This window comes from Perognathus longimembris, chromosome 8 (genome assembly GCF_023159225.1).
Source record: "Perognathus longimembris pacificus isolate PPM17 chromosome 8, ASM2315922v1, whole genome shotgun sequence".
Lineage (NCBI taxonomy): Eukaryota > Metazoa > Chordata > Mammalia > Rodentia > Heteromyidae > Perognathus > Perognathus longimembris.
The window spans coordinates 168898-196316 of NC_063168.1; the positions used below are offsets into that span (position 1 = coordinate 168898).

The 27419-nt window shown below is 36.6% G+C and overlaps 1 protein-coding gene across 7 annotated transcripts in view; it reads left to right on the top strand.

Annotated features, from left to right (window-relative positions):
* Positions 1–27419, top strand: part of Tsga10 (testis specific 10) — an 89795-nt gene that overhangs the window by 38572 nt on the left and 23804 nt on the right. For all 7 annotated transcript variants that reach the window (XM_048352262.1, XM_048352261.1, XM_048352263.1 and 4 more), the window contains 3 exons: positions 20215–20330; positions 23299–23453; positions 26570–26625. In XM_048352262.1, coding sequence (XP_048208219.1) covers positions 20215–20330; positions 23299–23453; positions 26570–26625 — 327 coding nt within the window. The remainder of the gene's footprint in view (positions 1–20214; positions 20331–23298; positions 23454–26569; positions 26626–27419) is intronic.

The following is a 27419-nucleotide window of genomic DNA, read 5'->3' on the forward strand; positions in this document are numbered from 1 at the left end:
CCCCAGGACCTTGTATAAGGTCCTTTGGAGTACTGAGCACATTGATTTTGGTATTTGTTTAATTTACTTTTTGTAACTTTACATTTTTTTGTGGAGTATGAACAGAATAAGAAAGCACAATGCCCAATTTTGACAGTGGCTCAGAAAAAAGGGAGGGTTAGAACGTAATATAAAGTCAAAATAAAGACATAAGAGCATATTACAGAGCTCCATTGCTTAGCTCTTACATAGTGGTATGGCAGCAGTAAACTATCAAATCAGCCTAAATATATATGATATATATATTATATATATATTAAGTATGAAGAATGTGTTTGAAAGACATCTGTTACTACTTTCACTTTTATTATCCATTGATGTGAAAAACAAAGGGTGCCACCAATTCAGTATGGTTATATTTCAATATGTCTGTGAAAATTTGGAGGATGTTCATCTACAAGAATTTGGCTTGTGTATGAATTCCCAGTCTCTCTTTATCTGTCCAAGACCTGTAGTGTGTAGGTTGGAATCACTTGTTGGGATAGATAATACTCATATTTTGCTTTACTTAGAAGAAAACTTCTTGATTATTGTAAGGATATTGTAAGAATATTGTAAGCTGAGATACAATGAAAGTAATAAAACAACACAACAATTTAAAAAACCTTGAAAGTGTGAAAAAATTTAAATCACTCATGATACCAGGGAAAATATTAATATAGAGTTGTTTCAGCCATAAGTTTGTCATGTATATCATATAAGCTTTCTGTGTAATTAAGATTATAAATATGTATAATTTTATATTATATTTAATTATATATCATAAACATTTCCTCACATCATTAAAAGCATTTTAGTAGCACCATGGAAAGCACTTTAGTATATAATTTATTTTTGTGTATTATTATAATATTCTTAACAGATTTATAATAATTTGGGGATTCATATATATGTGGTGCTGGGGAATTGAACCCAGGGCTTCATGTATACAAGGCAAGCACTCTTGCCACTAGGCCATATCCTCAGCCCTTGGGGATTCTTAAATATACACTTAATCATCTAAGTACAATTGACAGACATATGTAGTAAAAATTCACATATTTGATGTGTTGATTTTGCTAGGTATTGACATATATAAGAGTCTGTATAGCTGTTACCACAGTCAAAATAATGGCCTTATTCTGAATTCTCATTCTTCTTATCCTCTGATTTGTTCAGATTTCCTAAAATCTTTATAGAAACACCATGTAGTGTTTTGCTAGACTACTTTTGCTCAACATAATTGAGGTTCTTATTGTCATATGCAAATAACTCATTTTCTTTATTTCTGACTAATGATTCCACTGTATAGATACATATGTAACATTTAGATTGTTTCCAGTTTGAGGTTATAACAAAGAGGCTAGAACATTCCTGTGTAAGTCTGTATGTGGACATATGCTTTTTTTTTAGATTCACACTTAGGAATAAAATGGCTAGTTTACATGATATATATTTCATTTTTGGAGAAACCAATAAACTACTTTTCCATGTGGCTGTACTATTTTCGTTTGTATTTGTACCAGCAATGTGAGTTATTCAGTAATTACATATCCTCACTGACATTTAGTATACAATGTCTTTTTTACTTAAGCTTTTCTAATTTAGGTGTACATTCTGGTTTTTTTTTTTTTTTGGCCAGTCCTGGGGCTTGGACTCAGGGCCTGAGCACTGTCCCTGGCTTCTTTGTGCTCAAGGCTAGCACTCTGCCACTTGAGCCACAGCGCCACTTCTGGCCATTTTCTGTATATGTGGTGCTGTGGAATTGAACCCAGGGCCTCATGTATAGGAGGTAAGCACTCTTGCCACTAGGCCATATCCCCATCCCCTACATTCTGGTTTTAATGTGTTCTTTCCCTAATGACTAATAATTTTGGACATGTAGTAATGTTCTTGTTTACATACATCTTCTTTGGTGATATATCTGTTCTAATCTTTTATATACTTATTGAATTATATATTGATTAAGTTGTAAAATGTTTTATAATTTAAATATAAATGCTTTGTCAGATATTTGTTTTCAATATTTTCTTCCAGTCTATGGCTTGCATATACAAATGGATGTAACTAATATGTGCATATTTTCTTGACAGCATTTTTTGTTGGTTTTTATTTATTTACATTAATTTTTATTATTATTATAAAAGTGATATACTGAGTGGTTACAATTATATAAGCCAGGTAAAGAATACATTTCATTTTGGACAATGTCACTCTTTCCCTTGCTCTCTTTCAATTTTTCCCTTCTGTCCCCATCCACATTTCATTTTCAACATAGTGTCTAGTGAATACCACTGCTGTGTTTTTTCACCCTTGTCCCTCCATTTCTGTGCCCCCTTGCCCTCCCAACCACAGGTAAACAAGATAAAAAGAAAAGAAAACAAACAGAAAGGAAGAAAAACCTTGTTTCCATTTCTTGGAAGTTCATTTCAATAAATACTATTTTATATGATCAGTGGACCTGGGCATTGTGCCTCTGTGTTCCTCTCCTAAGAACATCTTCCTTTGGTCTCATTGTGTGTGAATGCTTAGAGTCTTGTATAATGTATCATGTCCCAGTGCATTTTAAATCTAGTTTTCACATATGAGAGAAAACATGTGCCATTGGTCCTGAGCTTGGCTTGCTTCACTTAACATGATTTGTTCTAGTTCCATCTATTTCCCTGAAAATGACATAATATTCTTTCAAATGGCTGTGTTAAATTCCATAGCTACCACATTTTTAGATCCACTCATCTATTGTTTTGATCCACTCATCTGGGCTGTTTGTACATCTTGACTATTGTGAATAGTGCAGCAGTGAACATGGATGTGCAGGTGTCTTTATGGTGTTCTGGCTTGGGATGTTCTGGGTAGATGCCCAGGAGTGGTATGGCTAGGTTTTAGGGAAGATTTACATTTAGTTTTTTGAAGAATCTCCAGACTGCTGTCCAGGAGTGGTTGTACTAGTTTAGATTCCTACCATGCGAGTGGCAGTGCAATAGGGTTCCTTTTTCTCTACTTCCCTGCCAACATTTGTTGTTTGAATCAAAAACATTGACCAGTCTAACTGGGGTGAGACGGAATCTCAGAGTTGTTTTGATTTGTGGCCAAGGTTGATGAGTATTTCCTGTGTTTCTTTGCCATTCTTAGCTCTTCTGAAAAGTTCCTCCTTTGTCTTTTTTTGCCTTTTTAGTGATTGGTTGGTTCATTAGCTTTGGGAAAGGTCAATTTCTTGAGCTCCTTTTATAACTTGGATATCAGGCCTTAGTCAGATGTATTGCTGGTAAAATCTTTTCCCAGTCTGTTCACTGTCTTTCTAGTTTAGTATCTGTGTCCTTTGCTTTGGAGAAACTCGGTAAAGAACTTCATTGGGATTGTGATGGAGATTTTTGGCATCATGGCCATTTTTACAAAGCAGATATTTTCAGTGAAATTTTATTGATTTTAATGAATCTACATCCAGTGTTTTCTTTGTTCTTAAGAACACAATGTTGCTATCCTGTTGTCCTAACAGTATTTGGTGAAGACTTTCCTTTCTTCATCGACTTGGTTTTTACTTTGATAGGTCACTTGTCTATATTAGGGAATCTCTCTCTCCTCCTCCTCTTCTTCTTCCTCTTTTCCTCCTCCATCTACCTCCCCATCCATCTACCTCCATCTACCTCCTCCCTCCATCTACCTCCTTCCCTTCTTCCATTCCTCCTTCTCCCCCTCTTTCCCTCTATCTCTCCCTCCCTTTCCTCTCACTTATTCTGTGATTTAAGCCTAGGGCCTCACGCTTGCTAGGCTAGGCAAATTTGAGCCATGCCTCTAGTTCTTCTTTGCTTTATAATTTGAGTTTATGTACAGTCTGGCCTGGACCATGATCATCATATTTGGACTTGCCACCTAGTTAGGATGACTGGCATATGCCATTATACTCACTTACTGGTTGAGGTGTGATTTTGCTTTGCCCTCACTGGCTTGGAAGTGCAGTCCTCCTGATCTCTTCTTCCCCAGGATTACAGGTATGAGCCACCATGCCCAGCTCTTTTTTTCTGTTTTTTTTTTTTTTTTTTGCCAGTCCTGCGGCTTGAACTCAGGCCCTGAGCACTGTCCCTGGCTTCTTTTTGCTCAAGGCTAGCACTCTGCCACTTGAGCCACAGCGCCACTTCTGGCCGTTTTCTGTATATGTGGTGCTGGGGAATCGAACCCAGGGCTTCATGTATATGAGGCAAGCACTCTTGTCACTAGGCCATATCCCCAGCCCCTTTTTTTCTGTTTTTAATTGTGATAAAATGCTATAGCATGAAATCTTCCTTGTTAAAAATTTGTGTAAAAATTTGCTGGCTAGGCATAATGAGTCATACCTATAATCCTAGTTGAGAAGCAGAAATTGGGACGATTGCATTTCCCAACCGGCAACAGTGAGGCCTCATCTCAACAACAGAAAATTGTAGCAGTGTGCATTTTCCATTTCATCTAAACAGCACATAAAGTAGGAGCATTGCAGTTCAGGCTGTCCCCTGAAAGAAGAGTGAGGTGAGTCCCTACTGAAAAGTAAACAAAGCAAAAAGGGGTTGATGCTGAAGTGTTAGGGTCTCTGCCCAATATGTGTAAGGCCCAAGTCCACCCCCCCCCCCCCGTAAAAAGGCACTGTCATCAGATCTTTGGAAAATTTTCATCAGGTGTACCTAAATCTCTATAGCCATTAACAGCATTCCTGGCTTCCTCTTCCCCCAGTGACTAGCAACCACCAGTTTCCTACTTGTGTTTACCTCTTGTAAGTCATATACTATGTAGTATGTATTCTTCTATAATTATCTTATTTCAGTTAGCATAATGTTCTCAATGTACTTCCCTATTGTAGCAAGTGGTATAATTTTGTTTTCAAGGCTGAATAATGGCCTTTTGAACGGTATGCCATGTTTTCTTCATCCATTCATTTATTGATAGACTGTTTCAACTGATTGACTGTGGTGAATAATATTGCAGTGATTTTGAGACTGTAGATATCTCTAAGATCCCAATGCCTATTCTTTTGTATCAATACTCTGGGAGTGGGCATGTTAAGTCACTAGTACTATTTTTAATTTTTTTAAAGGTTTCTCAACTTCATTGTAGAAGTATGGAATAAAAATTGTATTGTTCAAAGGTACAATGCAATTTGATATACATAAGTTGTGAAATGATTTCATTTCAATCAACTTGCTTGAGGCAATTCATTGCCTCATGTTTTTGGAGTTTTTTTTTTGGAGTAAGAATATTAAAAAGTTCCTCAGGGGCTGGGAATATGGCCTAGTGGCAAGAGTGCTTGCCTCGTATACATGCGGCCCTGGGTTCAATTCCCCAGCACCACATATACAGAAAACGGCCAGAAGCGGCCCTGTGGCTCAAGTGGCAGAGTGCTAGCCTTGAGCACAAAGAAGCCAGGGACAGTGCTCAGGCCCTGAGTCCAAGACCCAGGACTGGCCAAAAAGAAAAAAATTCCTCAGTAAACCTAAAAGTATAGGATGTATTTTTGTTACCTGTAGTAATTATACAATACTGTAGGTCTCCAGAATTTTTCATATAGCTATATACTTTGTCTAACATCTCATTTCCCTCAGTTACCCCAACCCCTTAATGACTACTCTCCCACTCTTTCTATGACCTGCATATTTTTATATTGCATATATGAATGATATGAAAAAGCAGTTTGTGATTGATTTATTTCACTTAGCATAATATCTTCTATGTTGTAAATAATAATTTTTTCATTGTTATTGCAAAACTATTACATGGTATATATACCACAATTTCTTTTATTATTATTTTGATTCATTTGGGGAAATTTTTGTTCCTGTTTTACATGTATTGTACAAAGTGGATCCATTGTGATATTTCTATACAGGCTTATGCTCTATTTTCATACTTATCCCCACCCCTTAAGTATATATGTGATTATCTATTTGTCTGTCTGTCTTTCTGGTTTGTTTTGTTTTTGTGATAATACAGATATTTGAACAGCTTGGGCTCTGTCACTTAGCTTTTTTACTCAGGGTTGGCACAGTACTACTTGAGCCACAGCTCTACTTCCTGTCTTTTAGCTGGTTAATTGGAGATAAGAGACTCGTGGACTTCTCCTACCAGGCTGGCTTTGAGCTACAATCCTTAGATCTCAGCCTCCTGAGTTGCAAGAATTACAGGCATTAGCCATAGTTGCCTGACTTGTTGTTTAATTTTTTGAGTTTTATATATTCTGCGCATCAATACCTTTCAGATGAATAGCTGGCACGTTTACTTTTATTCTGTTGGCTCTCCCTCCCTCCCTCCTTCTCTCCTGCTGTCCCTTTCTCCTTCCCTCCTTTTCTTTTCCTTTCTTCTTCTTTCTTGTGCATACTGGAAATTGAACTCAGGTATCACATTTGCTAGGCAGGCATTCTACCACACGAGCCACTCTACCAGTCCCTGTTTGTATTGCTTTATTTTGCCATAAGGTTTTGTTTTATATTTGGTCTGGCCTCTTCATTCACAAGTGTATTGCTCAGTCCCCTATGTGTTTGTACAGGGTTTTAGTTCAACAAATCAGCTTATAAGCATAATGCACCTTGATCAGTATCAGCCTTTCTATTGTTCTCCCCCTTTCCCAACCCCAGGCATACTCTCAAGTTCTCTGGTTCCATTTTCACATTTGTACATTGAATATAATAACTATATTCCTCATCTTTCCTCTCAAATTGTCTGGCTCACTCCTTTTTTCTACCCTGACAAAACATACTTCACCTTCCTAGTATTCATTTTATTAAACTGCTGAATTTGCTGTTCAGAGGAGTTACACCATTGGAATCCTTCCCTGAGTATGTGTGTGTGTGTGTGTGTGTGTGTGTGTGTGTGTGTGTGTTACCCTATGTTTTCATATATGTTTATAGTTTAGATCTAACTTTCACACACAAGAGAAAACATGCTTCATTAGTCCCTGAGCCTGACTTACTTTCCTTAACATAATTTTTCCCAGGTTCATCCATTTCACTGCTCTCTCTCTCTCTCTCTCTCTCTCTATATATATATATATATACACACACACACACACATATATATATATATCATATATATATATATATTTTTTTTTTGGTCAGTCATGGGGCTTGAACTCCGGGCCTGGGCACTGTCCCTGAGCTCTTCAGCTTAAGTGTAGTGCTCTACCACTTTGAACCACAGTACCACTTCTGATTAATTGGAGAGAAGCATCTCATGGACTTTCCTGCTCAGGCTGGCTTTGAACTATAGTCCTCATATCTCAGTCTCCTATGTAGCTAGGATTACAGGCATGAGCCACTGGTGGCACCTGGTGATAGTATTCTTTCAGACAGAAGGAATTCCAGTGTGTGTGTAACATATATAGGCTATAGATGTGTGTAACATAGATGTTACATATATGTAACATGTATAGGGTATATGTGTGTACACACACATGTATGTTGGTGGTCATGGGGCTTCAACTCAGGGCCTGGACACTGTCCCTGAGTTTTTCCTACTTAGGGCTGTTGCTCTACCACTTTGAGCCACAGCTCTACTTCTGGTTTTCAGGTTGTTAATTGGAGGTAAGAGTTCTGCCTGGATTGGCTTTGAACTGCAATCTTCAGATCTCAGCCTCCAAAATAGCTAGGATTACAAGCATGAGCCACCAGCGCCTAGTCTATAATGCAATTTTGCAATATATAATTATGTATAATTGAATGTATATTATATATAGTGTATAACTATATGTAATTACATTCTATGTAATAAAATTATTCAATTATATCTAATTGAATATATAATTATAAAATATATAATTGTATGTAATTTCAGTATGAGTAATTATGAAATTATTCGATTATATTTAATTGAAAAAATATAAATTATAAATTGTATATAATTTCATATAACTTATATAAATACTATATTATATAGTACAGTTCTATAATTTTATAGGTAGTAAAATTCCATATATTCTAAAATTACATATATAAATTCCATTGTATATACACATTAATATGTATATATACATTTACACAATGTAATTTTATTGTGATATATATGATATATGTACACACATAGAATATATATGTATGTATGTATGTGTATATATATATATATATATATATATATATATATATATATACACACACACACACACACACACACCAGTCTGGCCCCAAAGGCTTCTTCCAATTTCACAATGCAAGATGCATTTAGTCCATCCACAAGAATCAATAAGGATCAACTTTTTAAATAGAGCAACACTTTATACTGTATTATATACTTCTATTTATCATTGGCTTCATTTTTTAATTTTAATTTTTGCTAGTCCTGGGGCTTGGACTCAGGGCCTGAACACTTTCCCTGGCTTCTTTTTGCTCAAGGATAGCACTCTGCCACTTGAACCACAGTGCCACTTCTGGCCTTTGCTATATATGTGGTGCTGAGGAATTGAACCCAGGGCTTCATGTGTACAAGGCAAGCACTCTTGCCACTAGGCATATCCCCAGCCCCTCAATATTGTTTTAACACTATTGTTTCTGTTTATCACTTCGTTATTCATTAAGAAAATTATAAGGTTGTCCTATGTATAACTACAATTATTAGAAGTTAGTTCCTAAGCAAAATTCTTCAGAGATGTGAGTGTGTGTGTGTGTGTGTGTGTGTAAATGTATGAATATTAACTGAGCCTTTATAGCATTTCTGGCCAAGTCAGCTAAAAGAAAAATGTCAGACTGGGAATATGGCCTAGTGGTACAGTGCTTGACTCACATATATGAAGCCCTCTGTTCAATTCCTCAGCACCACATGTATAGAAAAAGCCAGAAGTGGCACTGTAACTCAAGTGGTAGAGTGCTAGCCTTGAGCAAAAACAAGCCAGGGACAGTGCTCAGGCCCTGAGTTCAAGCCAGTTGAAGAACAAAGAAGGATTTCTGCTGATAAAGAACAAAATACACAAGATTTGAAAACAAGACTGATTTTCTAGATTTCTATAGTATTAAAATGAGCAAGTTTTCTAAGCTTATATATTTTAGTAGCAAGAGTTTTATTTAGATTTCTGTGTCAGACAAGTTAATATGGAAAAGTTTCAGTGTTTTCAAAAAGTGCCCAAGTAAAAGCCTTTTATCTGCACCTGTACATAATATATTTTTAGGTCTAAGACTTAAGAATTTTCCATATAATTAAATAATTGATGGACTATTTGTAAGAAAATGTTGGTTTGAGTCTGCATTTAGTAATTCTAATACTGATTAAGTTTGGGTTTGCATATTAGAGGAAAAAAGTTTTAATACCAAATATGCAGTTGACCACCTAAATTACCTTACAGGGAACTTTTCAAAACTACTGTAAAAAAATCTAACAGGTTGGTTTGATTTTATCAATATTTGAAGGAAGCATGCTTTTCTGTACCTTCAAGTATATAATAGGTAAAGGTTTCTCATTTTGAATTTAAAATCTTGAGAGTAACTATTAGGTAATAAGCCATCGACTGTATTCAGTCCCTGCTAGTAAACTGTTGTTTATAATATATACAAAAACATTAATAAATGAAAAAATATATTAAAACCATCACTACATATTATAGTTTGATCTACCTATGCTCTGCTATATGTAGAGTTCTCGTTTCAGTGTTTTGTATATCTCTGGAGACTCCACTGGCTGGAAAGGTGTATTTGTAAAAATTATTGATTTACGATGGAGGAATAAAATTTTTCCATGATAAAAGCTAAAGGAATTGAACATTAGGACAGTGCTGTCCTTGCTTGAAGACAGAGAAATACACTAATAACTTAGCTATCCTGGATGAGTAAATTGTCAGAACAGGAAGAGAAAAGAAGCAAGCTTTACGAAACAGGAAAAATGACTTATCAAAAGTAACGCTAAATGTCAGTGGGCTCAATTCTTCAAAAGATGTAGAACACCAGCTTGGACCAAAAACATCATCCAACCATTAGTTGCCTGCAAGAAACACATCGTACTGACTAAAAGACAAACAATTTCATAGTGAGAAGATGGAAAAAGACTTACCAAGCAAATAAACCCCAAAAGGATGAGTGGCCATACATCTCATAAAGCTGATTTCAAGTTAAAATCAAATCAGGAGACAAAGAACATTACTTCATATTACTAAAGGAAATGATCCATGAAGATTAAATTACAGTTGTCAATATATATGGACCAAATAGTGACATATCCAAGTTCATGAGACACCACAATTTCATTCATGATAGCCTCCAAAACCCTGAAGTACCAGACATCAACCTAAACACAGAAGTAAAATGTCTTTATAATGACAACTACAACACTTTGAACTTACAAGTGCTGATACACCCCAGCACAGAAACAGTGGGAGGCTTCAACATTCCACTATCACCAACAGGTTATCCAAACAAAGGATTAGCAAAGAAACTTCAGAATTCAATGAAACCATAGACTAAGTTGACATAGATCATAGACTAAACGAACAGGAAGGCAACTGTGTAGACAGCCAGCAGGGTGTGAGTCTGTTTTGTTGGTGCAGAAGGAGGCTGTACTTGCCCAAGTGGGTTGCAGCCTGGGCAGCTGTGAGGCTAACCCTGTAGAGGAGATAGCAGTGGAGTCCAGCATGCTGCCATCAGAAGAGGCAGACCTGTTGCAGGGTTTCTCAGGGCATAAAAGAGTTCTTTAAAAATTTACTCTCAAAGTGGGAAATGTAGGAGAAATGGATAAATTTCTAGATGCTGTGAACTGCTAACACTGAACCAAGAAGATGTAAATCATTTAAACAGAGCTATAACAAGCACTACAACTGTAGCAATAATAAAGAGACTACTAACAAAGCCCAAGGGCTGGATGGATTCACAACCAGATTCTTCCAGACTTTCAAATAAAAACTATTGTCCGTACTCTTCCATGAAATAGAAAAAGAAGGAATTCTATTGAACTCATTCTATATAGCAAATACTACATGTATTCCAAAACCAGAGATGCAACAAAGAAAAGGAAATACAGATCAGCCTTACTGATGGACATTAATATAAAAATAGAATTTAACAGTATGTTAAACCATATACCATAATCAATTTGGTTTCATTGCAGTGATACAAAAATGGTTCAACAAACACAAATCAACAAATATAATACCCACACATAATCTCAGTCATGCCAAAAAAAGCCTTTGACCAATTCAGCATTCTTTTTATAATAAAAGCTCTAAGGAAATTAGGAATACAAGGATCCGAACATTCTGTATCACAAATCTAGCCAACATCATGTTAAATGAGGAAAAACCATTCCCATAAGGTCAGGAACAAGACAAAAATGTTTACTCTCTCCCACTTATTAAATATTGTACTAGAATTCTTAGCCAAAGCAATTAGGAAAAACAAAGAAAAAAAAGGGATTCAAGTAGGGAAAGAAGAAAACAAATTATCCTTAATTTCTGATGGTATGATCTTGTACTTAATGTACCCTACAGACTCTACTAACCAACCCTCTAGAAATGATAAATAGATTTGGAATGGTAGCAGAATATAAAAGCAGTACCCACTCCACAATAAGTAGCTTTTCTATGTGCCAACAAAAAACCTGCTAAGAAACAAATCAGAACAATTTCATTCATGATAGCCTCCAAAACCCTAAACACAGAACCTAAACACAGAAGTAAAATGTCTCTATAATGGCAACTACAACACTTTGAAGAAAAATGTTCATGCTCATTGTTGGCAGAAGTACTGTTGTGAAAATGGCCATACTGTCAAAAGCAATATACATATTCGATGCTATACCCATACAAACCACATATCATTTCTCACAATTACAGAAAATACAAAAAAGACCTAGAATAGCAAAATAAATTCTAAGTAGTAAGAGCACCATTGGAGGTATCATTAGACTTCAAATTATACTACAGAGCCATTGTAACAAAACTAGTATGGTACTAGCACAGAAACAGATCTGAAGACATACAGAAAACTCATTTTTGACAAAAGTACCAAGAACATATAATGAAAAAGAGACCTCTTCAAGAAGTGGTGCTGGGGAAACTCAGTATTATCTGCAAAAGACTGAAACTATGTCACTGTACAAAAATTGACTCCAATCAGATCAAGGAAAATTGGATACAGGAAAATGTAGGGAAAACTGTGGAAGATACAGTAAATTTTTCCTGCATAGGACTTTCGATGCCCAAAGGACAGGAACAAGAATTGACAAATGGGACCATACCAAATTAAAAGTTTCTGCATAACAAAAGAAACAATCACCAGAACCAAGAGATAACCCACAGAATGGGAGAAAAACTTTACTAGCTAGCTATTCGGCAGTTAGAAGATTGATATCCAATATATATAGAAAACTCAAGGGGGAAGGTTATTGGGGAGGTGGGAAGGCGGGAGAAAAATGAGAGAGGAGGTGACAAGTTTGACAAGAAGTGTACTCACTGCCTTATGTATGTAACTGTAACCCCTCTTTACATCACCTTGACAATTTTTTTTAAAAGAAAAAAAATTAAACAGCAAGAAACAAGCAGTCTTATAATCAAATGGGCAAGGGAACTGAGCAAAGAGTTATCACAAGGAGAAATACAAAAAGATTAATAGATACAAGAAGAAATGTGCAACACTCTTAACCAAAAAGAAATGCAAATCAAAACTACACTAAGATTCCATCTCACTTCAGCGAGAGTGGCAGCCATCAAGAAAACAGTACTGGAAAGGATGAGAAGAAAGGATCCTTAATCTACTGTTGATAGTGGGAATATAAACTAGTACAGTCTCTGGAAATTAGTAAGGTGGTTTCTCAAAAGCCTTAAAATAGGTCTTATGACCCTGCTGTATATACCGCTATTGGGCATATATCCAAAGGAGAATAAATTAGTAAATGGAGAGAAATCTACATATCCATGCTTATTCATAATATAATAGTCAAATGATGGAATCAACCAAGGTGTCCAACAACCAAAGAATGGATAGAGATATGGTATAATATGGAATATTATACAGCTATAAAGAAAAAAGATCTTGTCATTTTCAGGAAAATAGATGCAACTAAAGAACATAATACTCTGCAAGACAAGTCAAAAATAAAAGCCAGATATTATATGTTTTCACTCATGTGAAAGCTAGATAGACCTAAAAGACATACATACTCAAAGGAATGTATAGAAGTATACATGTCCATATACTTAATTATTTATATGGGTAAGCATTGAACTGGAATCAAGTTAAGAGACTACTCAGGAGGAGGAGATGGGAGAATGGAAAACGATAAGAATGAATAAGTGAAATACACTGCAAGTATATATGAAGGCAGTAGAGAAAATCAACACAAGCTGATGATACATAGGAGGATGGGGAATAAGAAAAGACTGTAGGGGGTGAGGGTTAGAACATTTTGCAGGCAGGTGGAGAAAGGAAGTTCAATATTGTAAAAATAGATTATTTGCAACTATGAAAACAAAAGAAAATCTGTGATGCTAATTTTGTGACAGAGGGAATAGGGAGTGTAAAAGAGTGGGTGAGATGTGTGGAGAAGTAATAATGAAATCTGCCCTCCTGTACAGTTAATACAAACCATACTTTTAAAACAACTGCTTGAATGCAAAGAATAGAGTATTATGACAGTAGAACAGAAAAGTTTTAATCTACTGTAAGGTTTCTTTTTGTTTATTGGAAGTATCAGGGTTTCAGTTTAGGACCTAATGTTTGCTCAGCTGGTACTCTATCACTGGAGCTGTGCTTCCACTACTGCTTTTCACTGTTTCTGTTTTGAGCCGTGAGGGCAGTGAGGCACACAGATTTCTGACTGATTGTTTGCCCTTATTTACCAGCTTTGAATTGTGATCCCGTGTGCTCCAGTCTCCCGAGTAGCTGGGATTATAAGTATAAGCCACCTAAGTCTGGTTTACTCTAAGGTTTACATAAGAAAAAATTTGACCTAAGAGTTACAACAAAACCAGGCACAAACAAGGAAAGAGGGGCCACTGAAGACAGAAGTTGGGCAAGTGTGTCCTTTTAAGAAACTTTAAGGGTAGTCTAAGGTGTAGTGTGAGTGGCAAGAGATATGTATGAAAAGGTGAGGCTGAAGTGGCAAGAGATTTATATGAAAAGGTAGTAGTGTAGGCAACATTCAGGTGTCTGGTTTTAAAATAAGTACAAAGAGAAGCCACTAAAAGGGTGTTGAGTTAAGAGGCCACTAAGACTATGGTTGTAGTAGATTCATTACATAGGATTCAATTGAGAAATGTAAGTGTTCACATCTGAGTCCTAATGGAAAGAATTACTTGAGATGTAATAACTAATCGCTTTGAGAAAAAGGCCCTATAGAGAAATCAAGAGAGTGTTATGTGGAGAATTTATATAGTTTTGTGAAAGATAAGACATATCTATATAAGTTGTAAAGAACTACTGTTGTTTTTCTTTCTTTCCCTTTTTTTCTTTTTGTTTCATTCCTAGGGCTTGATCTCAGGGCATGGGCACTGTTCCTGAGCTTTTTTGGTTCAAGGCTAGCACTCTACCACTTGAGCCACAACTCCACTTCCAGCTTTTTGATGGTTAGTTGGAGATAAGAGTCTCACAGACTTTCCTGCCTGGCCTGGCCTCTTGAGTAGCTAGGATTATAGGAATGAGACATCACTGCCTAGCCGAATACTTTCTGTTTAAAGGCTATACATGTGCACTATCTTTTCTTTATGCATTTATCCTTCAGTGGACTGTTGACCGGTTTTACCTCTTGGCCAGCAGTAGATATGGGAGTATGCACATATCTGAAATCCTTTCCATTCAAGAACCCTGGTTTTGAATATATGCTACCATGGCTGCACAGAGAGTTGGATCCCCCTTTAGTATTATTATTTTAAAGGTAATATACAGAGGGGTTACAGTTACATACAGTTAGGTAATGAGTACATGTCATTTTGGACCATGTCATCCCTCCCCTCACTCAGATTTTCCCTCTCATCTCCACCCACAAGTTCACTTTTTTTTAAAAACTAAATTTTATTGACAAGGTGATCGATCTACAGAGGGGGTACAGTTACATAATAAGGTAGTGAGTACATTTCTTTTCTTTCTTTCTTTTTTGCCAGTCCTGGGCCTTGGACTCAGGGCCTGAGCACTGTCCCTGGCTTCTTTTTGCTCAAGGCTAGCACTCTGCCACTTGAGCCACAGTGCCACTTCTGGCCGTTTTCTACATATGTGGTGCTGGGGAATCGAACCCAAGGTTCGATGTATGCGAGGCAAGCAGTGAGTACATTTCTTGTCTTATTTGGTATACCCTCCCTCATTTTTCTTTCCCTTCCCTAGTTCAGATAAGCATATATACAATATCCAGTGTACCAAAATCATATACAATGACCACAGGGAGTATGCCAAAGGAAATTCACCTTATATAGTTCATTTTCAACGTAGTGTTTAGTGAATACTACTGCTGCATTTGTTCACCCTTTGTCCTTCCATTTCTGTACCCTCCTTACTTTCCCAAAGACATGTAAATGGACAAACAGGTCCAGAAGAAAAGAAAACAAAAATACCAACAAAGAAAAAAACTCTTGTTTCCATTTCCTAGTGTTCATTTCAATAAATATTATTTTATATGATCAAGAGAGTTTATTTTTTACCCCCCCCCCCAAATGGGGACATGAGAAAACTGCACATTAGGTAGCTTTACCAAAGTACCCTCTACATATATCTTCAAAGATTTAAAAAAATCTATTTTCTGATTGTAAGGTTCTACAATAGACTTTACCAGCTCTCTCTCTCTCTCTCTTTCTCTCTTTCTCTCTCTCTCTTTCTCTCTCTCTTTCTTTCTTTGTCAGTAATGGGGCTTGAACTCTGGGCCTAGGCACTGTCCATGATCTATTTAGCTCAAGGATAGCACTCTACTAGTTGAGCCACAGTGCCAATTCCAGTTTTCTGATGGTTAATTAGAGATAAAAGTCTCACAGACTTTCCTGCCTGGGCTGTCTTTGAACTCAGGCTCCTGAGTAGTTGTATCACAGGTATGAGCCACTAGAGCCAGCACCAGCTTTCTTTTTTTTTTTTTTTTTTGGGCCAGTCCTGGGCCTTGGACTCAGGGCCTGAGCACTGTCCCTGGCTTCTTTTTGCTCAAGGCTAGCACTCTGCCACTTGAGCCACAGCGCCACTTCTGGCCGTTTTCTGTATATGTGGTGCTGGGGAATCGAACCCAGGGCTTCAAGTATACGAGGCAAGCACTCTTGCCACTAGGCCGGCCATATCCCCAGCCCCTAATAGCTGCTTCTTGAATGCCTTCTTTTCGAGTTGGTTTATTAGTGATTTATTGACTTAATTTGACATAATATATTATACTTAATAATATAATACATAACATTACACATCTATTTTCCCACTTAAAAAAATCAGATTTGTCCCAGTATTTCATAGTTGTCGGGGTTTTTGTTTTTTTTGTTTTTTGTTTTTGGCCAGTCCAGGGCCTTGAACTCAGGGCCTGAACACTGTCCCTGGCTTCTTTTTGCTCAAGGCTAGCACTCTGCCACTTGAGTCACAGCGCCACTTCTGGCCGTTTTCTGTATATGTGGTGCTGGGGAATCGAACCCAGGGCTTCAAGTATACGAGGCAAGCGCTCTTGCCACTAAGCCATATCCCCAGCCCCTAATAGCTGCTTCTTGAATGCCTTCTTTTCGAGTTGGTTTATTAGTGATTTATTGACTTAATTTGACATAATATATTATACTTAATAATATAATACATAACATTACACATCTATTTTCCCACTTAAAAAAATCAGATTTGTCCCAGTATTTCATAGTTGTCGGGGTTTTTGTTTTGTTTTGTTTTTTGTTTTTGGCCAGTCCAGGGCCTTGAACTCAGGCCCTTAACACTGTCCCTGGCTTCTTTTTGCTCAAGGCTAGCACTCTGCCACTTGAGCCATAGTGCCACTTCTGGCTGTTTTCTATATATGTGATGGTGAGGAATCAAACCCAGGGCTTCATGTGTACGAGGCAGGCACTCTTGCCACTAGGCCATATTCCCAGCCCAGTTGTGTGGGTTTTTTTTTTCCTAGGGCTTGAACTTGGGACCTACACGCTATCCTTTATCATTGCTGAAGCCTGGCACTCTGCCATTTAAACCACATCTCCATTTCTGGCTTTTAGGTGGTTACTTGGAGATAAAAGTCTCATGGACTTGCCTGCCCAAGCTGGCTTTGAACAGTGATCCTCAGCCTCAGACCTCAGCCTCCTGCGTAGCTAGGGTTACAGGCATGAGCTGCCAGTTCTTGGCTCTACAAGGATCTTATGACTAATTTGGAAGATATTTGGTTGTTACCTTATTCTACTCTTTCATAGTCACACACTGTCTCCTTTCCACACCATGCACATCTGACACTAACCCGTTTTCTAACTCTGTATTTTTGTCATTTCAAGAATTGTATACATGGGATCATATGGATATAATTTTTGTGGCTTGAAAAGTTAAAATAGTATCATCAAGAATCATTCAAGGGCTGGGAATGTGGCCTAGCAGTAGAGTGCTTGCCTAGCATGCATGAAGCCCTGGGTTCAATTCCTCAGCACTACATAAACAGAAAAGACCAGAAGTTGGCACTGTGGCTCAAGTGGTAGAGTGCTAGCCTTGAGCAAAAAGAAGCCAGGGACAGTGCTCAGGCCCTGAGTTCAAGCCCCAAGACTGGCAAAAAAAAAAAAAGAATCATTCAAACTTTTATGTATATCACTTACTTTTATTGCTGAGTAATATTCTGTTGTATGAACGTGTCACAATTTGTTTAACTGTTTTCCTAATAAGGGGCATTTTGATTGCTTCCAATTTGAGGAAATAATTTCCCTATGCTTTGGAGGCAGGTATACTACTTGAACTGTTACCACCATCTTAGTTTGTATATTTTTTAACTCCTAAATTGTATTGTTTCTTAAACTGTTTAGAAATTTGCATTATGAGATCATTTTCATCAGGTTCTGGGATCTAGTTTTATGCCTCAGGTGAGAGGGTATCACTATACAGAAGTCTTGTCAAACGCTACAGAGTATATGGCCAACCCTGGAACCAACTTTTTACTTAGAGTTTTATCTTGAGTTTCAGTATTCCTAGAGGAAACTAGGTGTGGTGGCTCATGCCTATAATCCTAGCTACTTGGAAGACAGATCAGGAGAATCATGGCTCAAGGCCAGCTAGGATGAAGTTTATGAGGCTCTGTTAACCAATAAAAAGCTGAGCATGATGGCATTCTGGTTATCTTATGGGGGAAACATAAATTGGAGGATTCCAGACTTGTGTGGGTATCAGTGTGAAATGTTTGAAAATATAATTGTTTGAAAAATAATTAGCTGGGGTCATGGCTCAAGTGCCTTTCTAGCAAGCATATAGGCCAGTACCACTGAATTCAAACTCCAATACCAACAAGAAAGAAGGAAGGGAGGGAGGGAGGGAGAAAGAAAGAAAATGTAGAAAGGAAAAAGGGAAAGGAGAAAAAAAGAAGGGAGGAAGGAGAGAGAGAAAGAGAAAAAAGGAAGGAAAAGGAAGGAAAAAAAGAAGGATTTCTTAGAGGACATGCTGTTGAATCTAGCAACAATTGGAGAAACTGGCAAAGGCTCTAATCTGGATATTGCCCCTGAACATAGCTGTTAATGGCTTTGTGTATGCTGACTTAATCTAAAACTTTATGCTGCAGACATTTCTGAGGCCTTAATTTTTGTTTCTGAATTAATACAAAGGTCATAAGCTACTAAGATAAACCAAGATCATAACTATACGTCTTATTGCTTTTATTGTATTCCAAAGCACTTCCTTCACAAATTATTACAAGTTTTTGTTTGTGTTTAATAACAGAACTGAGATTTGAACTCATTCTTCTACTTGTTTGGGAAGCATTCTACAGCTGAGATATACCTGCAGCCCATTAAGCACTGGTTATTTTTTAGATAACATTTTTGGTTCCTGCCTGAGTACAAGCCTAGACCTTAATCTGTTTTTGACTTTCTGTCATATCTGGAGTGACAGATGTGATGAGAAAGGGTCCCATGCTCTTTTTCTTCTCAGACTGGCCTTCAACTGCAATCCTCCTGATCTCATCTTATAAAGTGCTAAGATTATATGTGTGAGCCACTAGTATCCCACTCAAATTATTATACGTTTTTCTGTACATGTAAAAGTTGCTTTCTATTTAAACAGTATTTAGTATATCTAAGAGTTATGTGGTGAAAGGGTTTTTTGGTTGTCTGTTTTTCCCTATTTCCAGAAATTGAAATTTGTTTATTACCTATTAACTATGAAGTCATGCGGGCAGAACCAGTGACAACCGAATTCACCATTGCTTCTTTAAACATCCAGTGCTTGGTACACACTGGACACTTAATAAGTGTTGGTGGAATGAAGGAAATGTTTATTGTGGATTTATGTATAAAAATAAAAACCCAGGGCTGGGGATATGGCCTAGTGGCAAGAGTGCTTGCCTCATATACATGAGGCCCTAGGTTCAATTCCCCAACACCACATATACAGAAAATGGCCAGAAGTGGCGCTGTGGCTCACGTGGCAGAGTGCTAGCCTTGAGCAAAAATAAGCCAGGGACAGTGCTCAGGCCCTGAGTCCAAGCCCCAGGACTGGCCAAAAAAAAAAAAAAAAAACCCAAAGTGAAGCTAAATGTCTTATAATAGGGTAATTGTTATGTACATTTACTTAAAAGTAAATCATTGTTATTCACATAAAATAATGATTCCAAGGGCTGCTGTAGGTGATATTTATTCAAGACCAAAATTTTAATCTATACTACGGTAACTTTAAAAATGTGCATAGCAAAAAATAAACCTGAATAATGAATACCAACATGCAAAATAGTAGCTAATGTTGGAGTAGTCAATTGAGAATTCCTTTTTTTTTTTTTTTTTTTGTCAGTTCTGGGGCTTGAATTCAGGGCCTGAAAGCACTGTCCCTGGCTTCTTTTTGCTCAAGGCTAGCACTCTACCACTTGAGCCACAAAGCTACTTCCCGGTTTTTCTGTGTATGTGATGCTAGGGAATCGAACCCAGGGCTTCATGCATCTAGGCAAGCACTCTACTGCTAAGCTACATTCCCAGTCCCATTGAGGATTCCTCTTTATGCTTGCTTAATTTTCCAAGCTTCCTGTAGTGTGGTTTTATAATGAAAATATTAAAAAGGAAGAAAAAATTTGTGTTTTTAACAGTTTTTAAACTTAAATTCACTGAAGGTTGGAAAAACAAAAAAATCAGAATTAGAGTTATCATTAAAATATTTGCAGACTTTTATATGAAAACACAGAGAAAGATCTTTCTGATACTCAGCGACATCTTGCTAAGAAAAAGTATGAGCTACAACTTACTCAGGAGAAAATTATGTGCTTGGATGAAAAAATTGGTGAGTTTGTTTCCTGATATTACTTTTATTTTTCTTGTCTAGTAGAAAAGTATGCTTTCTTCTCTAACATATATGAACTTAGAAATAGGCCATTAACCTTAAAATTTGTAAATAAAAATATTGCAAAAGTTCATTTTTTCTTTAAAAATAAACATTTGAAAACTTAGATTTAAGACCATAAACTTTCAGTGAAAAATTAGCTAACCTAAGCAAAACAGTTTTTAAATGGATGATGATTACTTTTCAGTTTGTACTTTTTATCCATTATAGCTTACTCATAGTGTGTGAGCATGTATCCACACATACACATGAATATATATGTATATACATATACATATTGTAGAATATATGCATTTGTTTGATTATATCTATTAGTTGGGTTTATAAAATTGCTTTTATAAAATCTTTTCTTTATGTTTCTTATTAGTGATCTGTATGAAAATAGTCATAACTTAGTCTTGTAAATGTAAGATAAAATTTGTTTAGGACCATGAAGATACTTATGCTAAAGCAGGAGACTTTTTTTAAAGCACTTAACTATGTATGTGTAGAGAGGTGATGTTGCTACTTACTGAAATAAGAAATATTAGAAGAGAACTATAAAAGGCAATATTGAAGCAGAACTTGGATTTATTTTTTATATTTCAAGTCTAAGTAAAGATATAAGGTAAGCAGTAGAACATATGTTTGTATCATAGAAGAAAACTCTAAGGTAATGATGCAAATTTGGAATACAACAGTATATAAATAATGTTTAAAAACTATCAGTTCACCTAGGGAAAATACAGAACATAAGGAAGAGAACTAGAACTAGAACTGAGCAAGAAGCCAAAGATATATGAAGGAGCTGGCATTAGTGACTCATGCTTATAATCCTAGCTATCCTGAAAGCTGAGATCTGAGGATTGCAGTTTGAAAGCAGTCCAGGCAGCAAAGCCTGAGGGTGAGACTTTTATCTCCAGTTAATCACCAAAAAGCCAGAAGTGGAGCTGTGGCCTAAGTGATATAGTGCCTTGAGCAGAAAAGCTCAGGGAGAGTGCCCTGAGTTCTAGCCCCAGGATGGGAAAAGAAACAACCAGCCCAACCCAGAAGTGAGTGTTATTTTGGAAGGCAAGAGAGCAAGAGTATTAAAAGAGAGGAGATTAAATATTATGATCAATTGTCAGACTTTTCTGAGTGAAATAAGAAGACAGTGATAGAATTTGACACACTGGCAGTTTTAGTAATACTGACCAATAATACTTTTGAGTGTTGGATATGGGAGATAAAGTTGGTTTAAAAATGAAGTGAAGTAGTGGTGGAAAAGAATAGAGAAGTCTCTTCAGCGGTATAAAGTGGTAGCTTCAGTGGAATATGAAGGTGAGGATATTCCTTCTGAAGCTAGGAAATTATAGAACTTTATAAGAGATCAGTCTAAACTGGCTTAAGGGCATTTCTGCCAGTAAAAGTACTATATGGAATATGAAAGTATGTTATTGCTGCCCTTCACACTGCACCAGAATATCTCCTAACAGGCATTTACTCCATGGGCATTAACCTAGCAGGAGTCTTCTAGATCTCAGACTCTGGAAGCTAATAACTGCAAAGAGAGCCCCTGAAGTAGGACTGGACTCAAGCTGTTGTATCTTCACCAATTTCCTTAAATGATTCTGATACCCTGGAACCTCTGCTCTAGGACAGTGGTTCTCAATCCTCACTGTGCATTAGATAACTGTGGGCTACAGGGAGGAATGTGCTTGTTAAAGCATCAATAACTGTGTCCAGTCCCATAATTTTTGATTCAGTAGGTCTGGAGTAGGGGTCTAAAACTCTGCATTTCTCACATGATCCTGACAGTGTTTATTGATATACAACAATTTTAAAGCCACTACTCTATATCAGCCATTCAGACCTTCAAACTGAAATTGGTTTGCCAGAGTTCTCACAGATAGAATCTCACTTCTGGTGATGATTTTATTTTCCTCTGAGAAATTTGGAAAAATCAGGGGAAAATCAGAATATTAAAAAACATTTGCCTGTGAGGAAGACTTACTAGACTTTTCTTTTCTGGTAGGTCATGGGCCTAGGCATGGGCCTGCCCAGGTCAGGGCCTGGGCACTGTCCTTGAGCTCTTTTACTCAAGGCTAGTAAGGCTAGGGCTCTACCACTTTGAGCCACAGCTCCACTTCCAGTTTTCTGTGGGTTAATAATAAGAATTTCGTGGACTTTCCTGCTCCTCAGATTTCAATCTCCTGAGTAGCTAGGATCATAGGTATGAATCACTAGAGCCCTGCTTAATTGAATATTTTACTAAGATTTCTTTTTTTTTGGCCAGTCCTGGGGGTTGGACTCAGGGCCTGAGCACTGTTCCTGGCTTCTTTTTGCTCAAGGCTAGCACTCTGCCACTTGAGCCACAGCGCCACTTCTGGCCATTTTCTATATATGTGGTGCTGGAGAATCGAACCCAGGGCTTCATGTATTCGAGGCGAGCTCTCTTGCCACTAGGCCATATGCCCAGCCCTTACTAAGTTTTCTTACTTAACAACTTTACATGCAATAGCCATTCTAGACTAGAGGGAAGAGGAGGGAAAATGCAAGGAGTAAAGGCCACAAATCATTCTGATGTTTTATCTATCTCATCTGGTAACATACTTCTTCCCCATCACACTTGTGCATCTACTTTGAGAACTTATGATAGACAGGTTTTTCTTTTCCATTCTGATTCAAACATATTAATTAATTTTACATTTATGAGCTACTTAGAATATAATGATTCACTGTAGTTTTACATCGCTAACAAAACCATTTTGGGGTTTGAACTCAGGGCTTTGTACTTCCTTGGAATAAAGCTATTTTTACTTGGAATACAGTACTCTTATTTCTAGCTATTGACTATAACACAAGAAAACTTACTTTGAAACATATTTCTATCTACTTGAACAGGAAAAAATGTTATCTTTATTGAAATAATACCTTTATGATTATTTAGATAATTTTACAAGACAAAGTATTGCACAACGAGAAGAAATCAGCATTCTTGGAGCAACACTCAATGATTTGGCTAAAGAAAAAGAATGCCTTCAAGCATGTTTGGATAAAAAATCTGAGAATATTGCATCCCTTGGAGAGAGTTTGGCAATGAAAGTATGTTCTGAGAGCTGTGGTGAACAAGAAATGTTTAATTTAAATATTAAACTGTGTCTCATTTGAAGCTGAATAAAGTAATAGGACGGATTTTCTCAAAGTTCTTTCTAGAGAGCTGAAACTTCAAAATCTGAGTATGAAATATTTTAGATAGTCTCAGGAAATAAGTCTGTAAATCCACTAGCTAATATTTTAAAGTGATTTTTCTGTCATAATTTGGTGACTGATATTCACCGATAATGATTAATTCAAACATAATCATAAAGTAGACTGATTTTTTTCCTTAAGAACATTTTCAGGTAGTCAACTTGATAGGCAAAATGTTTATTCCATTGAAACTGCCTTTGTGATTGTGAACTAGAGATATGGTTTTTTTTTTTGTAGTTATGTATTAGCTGTACAATGAGAAGTGTTATTGTGATATTTCTACATATGTAGACATTGTATCCCAATCAACCTCACCCCTCTATCACTCTCCTATCCCCTTCCTTTTTCTTAAAGCAATTTCAATAGGTTTCATTTTTCTATTTTCATACATGCTAATAAATTGTGTCAATCATGTCCATCCTCATTTACCCTTTTCATTGTCCCTCCACATCCACTTTACAAAAGAACTTGTAGGAACACATTGTTTTTACTTCAATGTGTATGAAATGTTACAGCTTGTTCCTTAGAATAAATATTGTGGCACTTGTAATTCCACAGATGGATTATAAGGTATTGAGAATATTGACAATGGCATGACCTTATGAAGATTATGAGTGAAATAATTAAGAAGATAAAACTGACAAGATGTGTTTTCTGTCTTAGGAGCTCAAAGAATAGTTTCTGTGCCTGATGTAGCAAATACAGGAGCTAAGAGAGGCTGAGAGAGATTTACATATTAAATTTTATTTGGCTTTGAGATATGTAGATGCAATATTCATAGGCTGTTGGAATGAGAAAACTGAAGTTAATAAATTTGGAATCATAAGCATAATTGAAATAATAAAAACACATGAGATAAATTTGTTTTCTGAATGCTTGTGAAAGGCTCACTATTTTTGAAATGTAATGATTTTAGGTACAACTTTGCTTTTCCTTATATTCTAGATATTTTAGTAGCTAATCATGATTTTAAAGCACTAACATTTGAAACAAAAATATTCACATCTTTCTGAATCTTATTTCTCCCTTCTCATTTTTTTCATTTTACTAGCTGCATTGACATTAACTTTCCTTCACAAGGAATACTGAGTTGTAAATTCATTTCAATTCAAAACAAAATGTTAAGATTTTATGAAAGTAAGCACACCCATCCTCAGAAAGCAAAGCAAGGAATAGTTTTGTTGACTGCCTATTTTACAATACTCTTAGAAAATCTTACTTTTTTTTTTTTTTGGCCAGTCCTAGGCTGTGAACTCAGGGCCTGAGCACTGTCCCTGGCTTCTTTTTGCTCAAGGCTAGCACTCTGCCACTTGAGCCACAGCACCACTTCTGGCCATTTTCTGTATATGTGGTGCTGAGGAATCGAACCCAGGGCCTCATGTATACGAGGCAAGCACTCTTGCCATTAGGCCATATTCCCAGCCCCAGAAAAATCTTACTTTTAAGGTCAACTTCTATTGATAAAAGAAAAGCCCCTTTTAGGTTTGTAAAGTGCATTTCAAGATTACCCAAGTAATGACTTCCCAAAACATTAAAAGTTTAATCTGTTTTTTAGAAATTATTTTTGAAATGTATTAGCTTACCATTGTGTGAGTGTGTGTGTATGTGTGAGTGTGTGCATGTGTGTTTGTGTGTGTGTGTGTGTGTGTGTGTCCTAGAGCTTGAACTCAAGGCCTGGGCACTGACCCTGAGCTTTTCTGCTCAATGCTAGTAATGCTAGTGCTCTACCATTTGAACCACCACTCTCTTCTGTCTTTTTTTGATACTTAAAAGATAAGAGTCGCATGGACTTTTCTATCAAGGCTGTTATACTTTTTTAAATTATATGAACATTCCATTTTAACCAGCATTTTCAGTTTGAGTTTATTCTTCATGGGCTTATTCTTTAAAAGGGTTAATTATTCTTGCTAGTGGATATTTAAACTATATCCTAATATCCATTACTGCCAGATGTAGAACCTTTTTCATTCTATCAGAAAGCAGAATGGGAAAGTAAAAGTTATAAGCATGCTAAAGAAGACTACATGAAGAAAGGAAGATAGTGCATGCTCACTGACAGTAGTAAAAGAAGACATGAGAATAAGATTGAAAGCATTAAGAGATTCCATTTTAGTTTAGACTGATGACTATTTCAGTTTACCACATCTATGAGAAAAGAGAATACAAACAGTTTATTATGCTATACCTTTGGTGTAGGCCTGATGTTTATCTCATTATCTCACACCTAAATATTAATAATATACTGTGTTATTTCCAATCATGCACACACTTTTAACAAATTCACCCCCCTCCAAGAAAAGTAACTTTTTATTATTAATTAATATGCATAATATATTCGATCAAAGATAATTTTCTTGAGAACTAAATTTAGTTACACATGAATTTCTTTCTTTCTTTTCTTTTTTTTTTTTTTTTTGCCAGTCCTGGGGCTTGGACTCAGGGCCTGAGCACTATCTCTGGCTTCTTTTTGCTCAAGGCTAGCACTCTGCCACTTGATCCACAGCGCCACTTCTGGCCGTTTTCTATATATGTGGTGCTGGGGAATCGAACCCAGGGCTTCATGTATATGAGGCAAGCACTCTTGCCACTAGGCCATATTCCCAGCCCCTACTCATGAATTTCTTATTTGTGCTTTATAACATGAAGAATATAAGAAATTGAACCAGGAGGAATGCCAAACTATTGGTTTACTTCTAAAAATTAGGTAGTTATATAAGATAGTATTTCTAGGTGCCTGCATACATTTTGTAACAAAGTATTTGATATATAATCTCATACTAGTATACTTACATGTGTTTTTTATTTCAATGAGTAAGATCTATTGTTTTTGATCAGTACAAAACAGGATATAAATGTTTAAAACCAAATGGAAATCAAAATGGGAGAGGAAATTTTCTTTTCTAAGTTTGATTTTAACAAAACTAACAGTTTAAGATAATTTTTATGCAATATCTGTATTACTTTTCAAGGAAAAGACCATTTCAGGCATGAAGAATATCATTGCAGAGATGGAACAGGCATCAAGGTAAATCAATCCACAAATATTAGAGTACTTATCAGAGGCAAAGCAATTTTAAGATACAAAGAGTAAGAAATAAGGGACTTTGTGTTAAGTATAAGGTAATAACTCTCTAATACTCAAAGGAGGCCTAAGTCTACCTAGGTAAGATGGGATAGAATTTGCCAAACAAAATGAAGGAAAGGGCATTCAAATTAGAAAAAATTAGCCAAAAGCCACAGATCATATTTAAGAATTTCTTGAACTACAAGAAAATGAGTGCTGTTGAAACTTAAAGTATAAGATAGGCAAAAGAAGGGGATACCACACAGGCCAGAAGAGATCTATGTTATAAATAGATGAATCTATCTTATTTTTACCCTTTATTGTGTGTGTGTGTGTGTGTGTGTGTGTGTGTGTGTGTGTGTGTGTGCGCGCCATTACTGGGGCTTGAATTTAGGACCTGGGCTCTGTCCTTCAGCCTTTTCACTCTAGGCTGGCACTCTACCATTTGAACCACAGCTTTACTTCTGGCTTTTTGCTGGATAATTGAATATAAGAAGTCTTATGGCCTTCTGTCAGAGATGGTTTGGAACTGCATTCCTCAAACTCAGCCTCCTGAGTAGCTAGGATTATAGGGGTGAGCCACTGGTCCTGCTGATTTTTATCCTTTGGGGAAAGTAATTAAAGAATTTTAAGCAGAGTTTGGTATTTGATTAACCAGTCTGATGGGGTGATGTTAAATTGGGCTTTAGCAGCTTCAGGAGAGAAAAATGAGGGAGGGCTCTAGGAAAATGCCAAGTTTCCAGCTGAGCATGAAT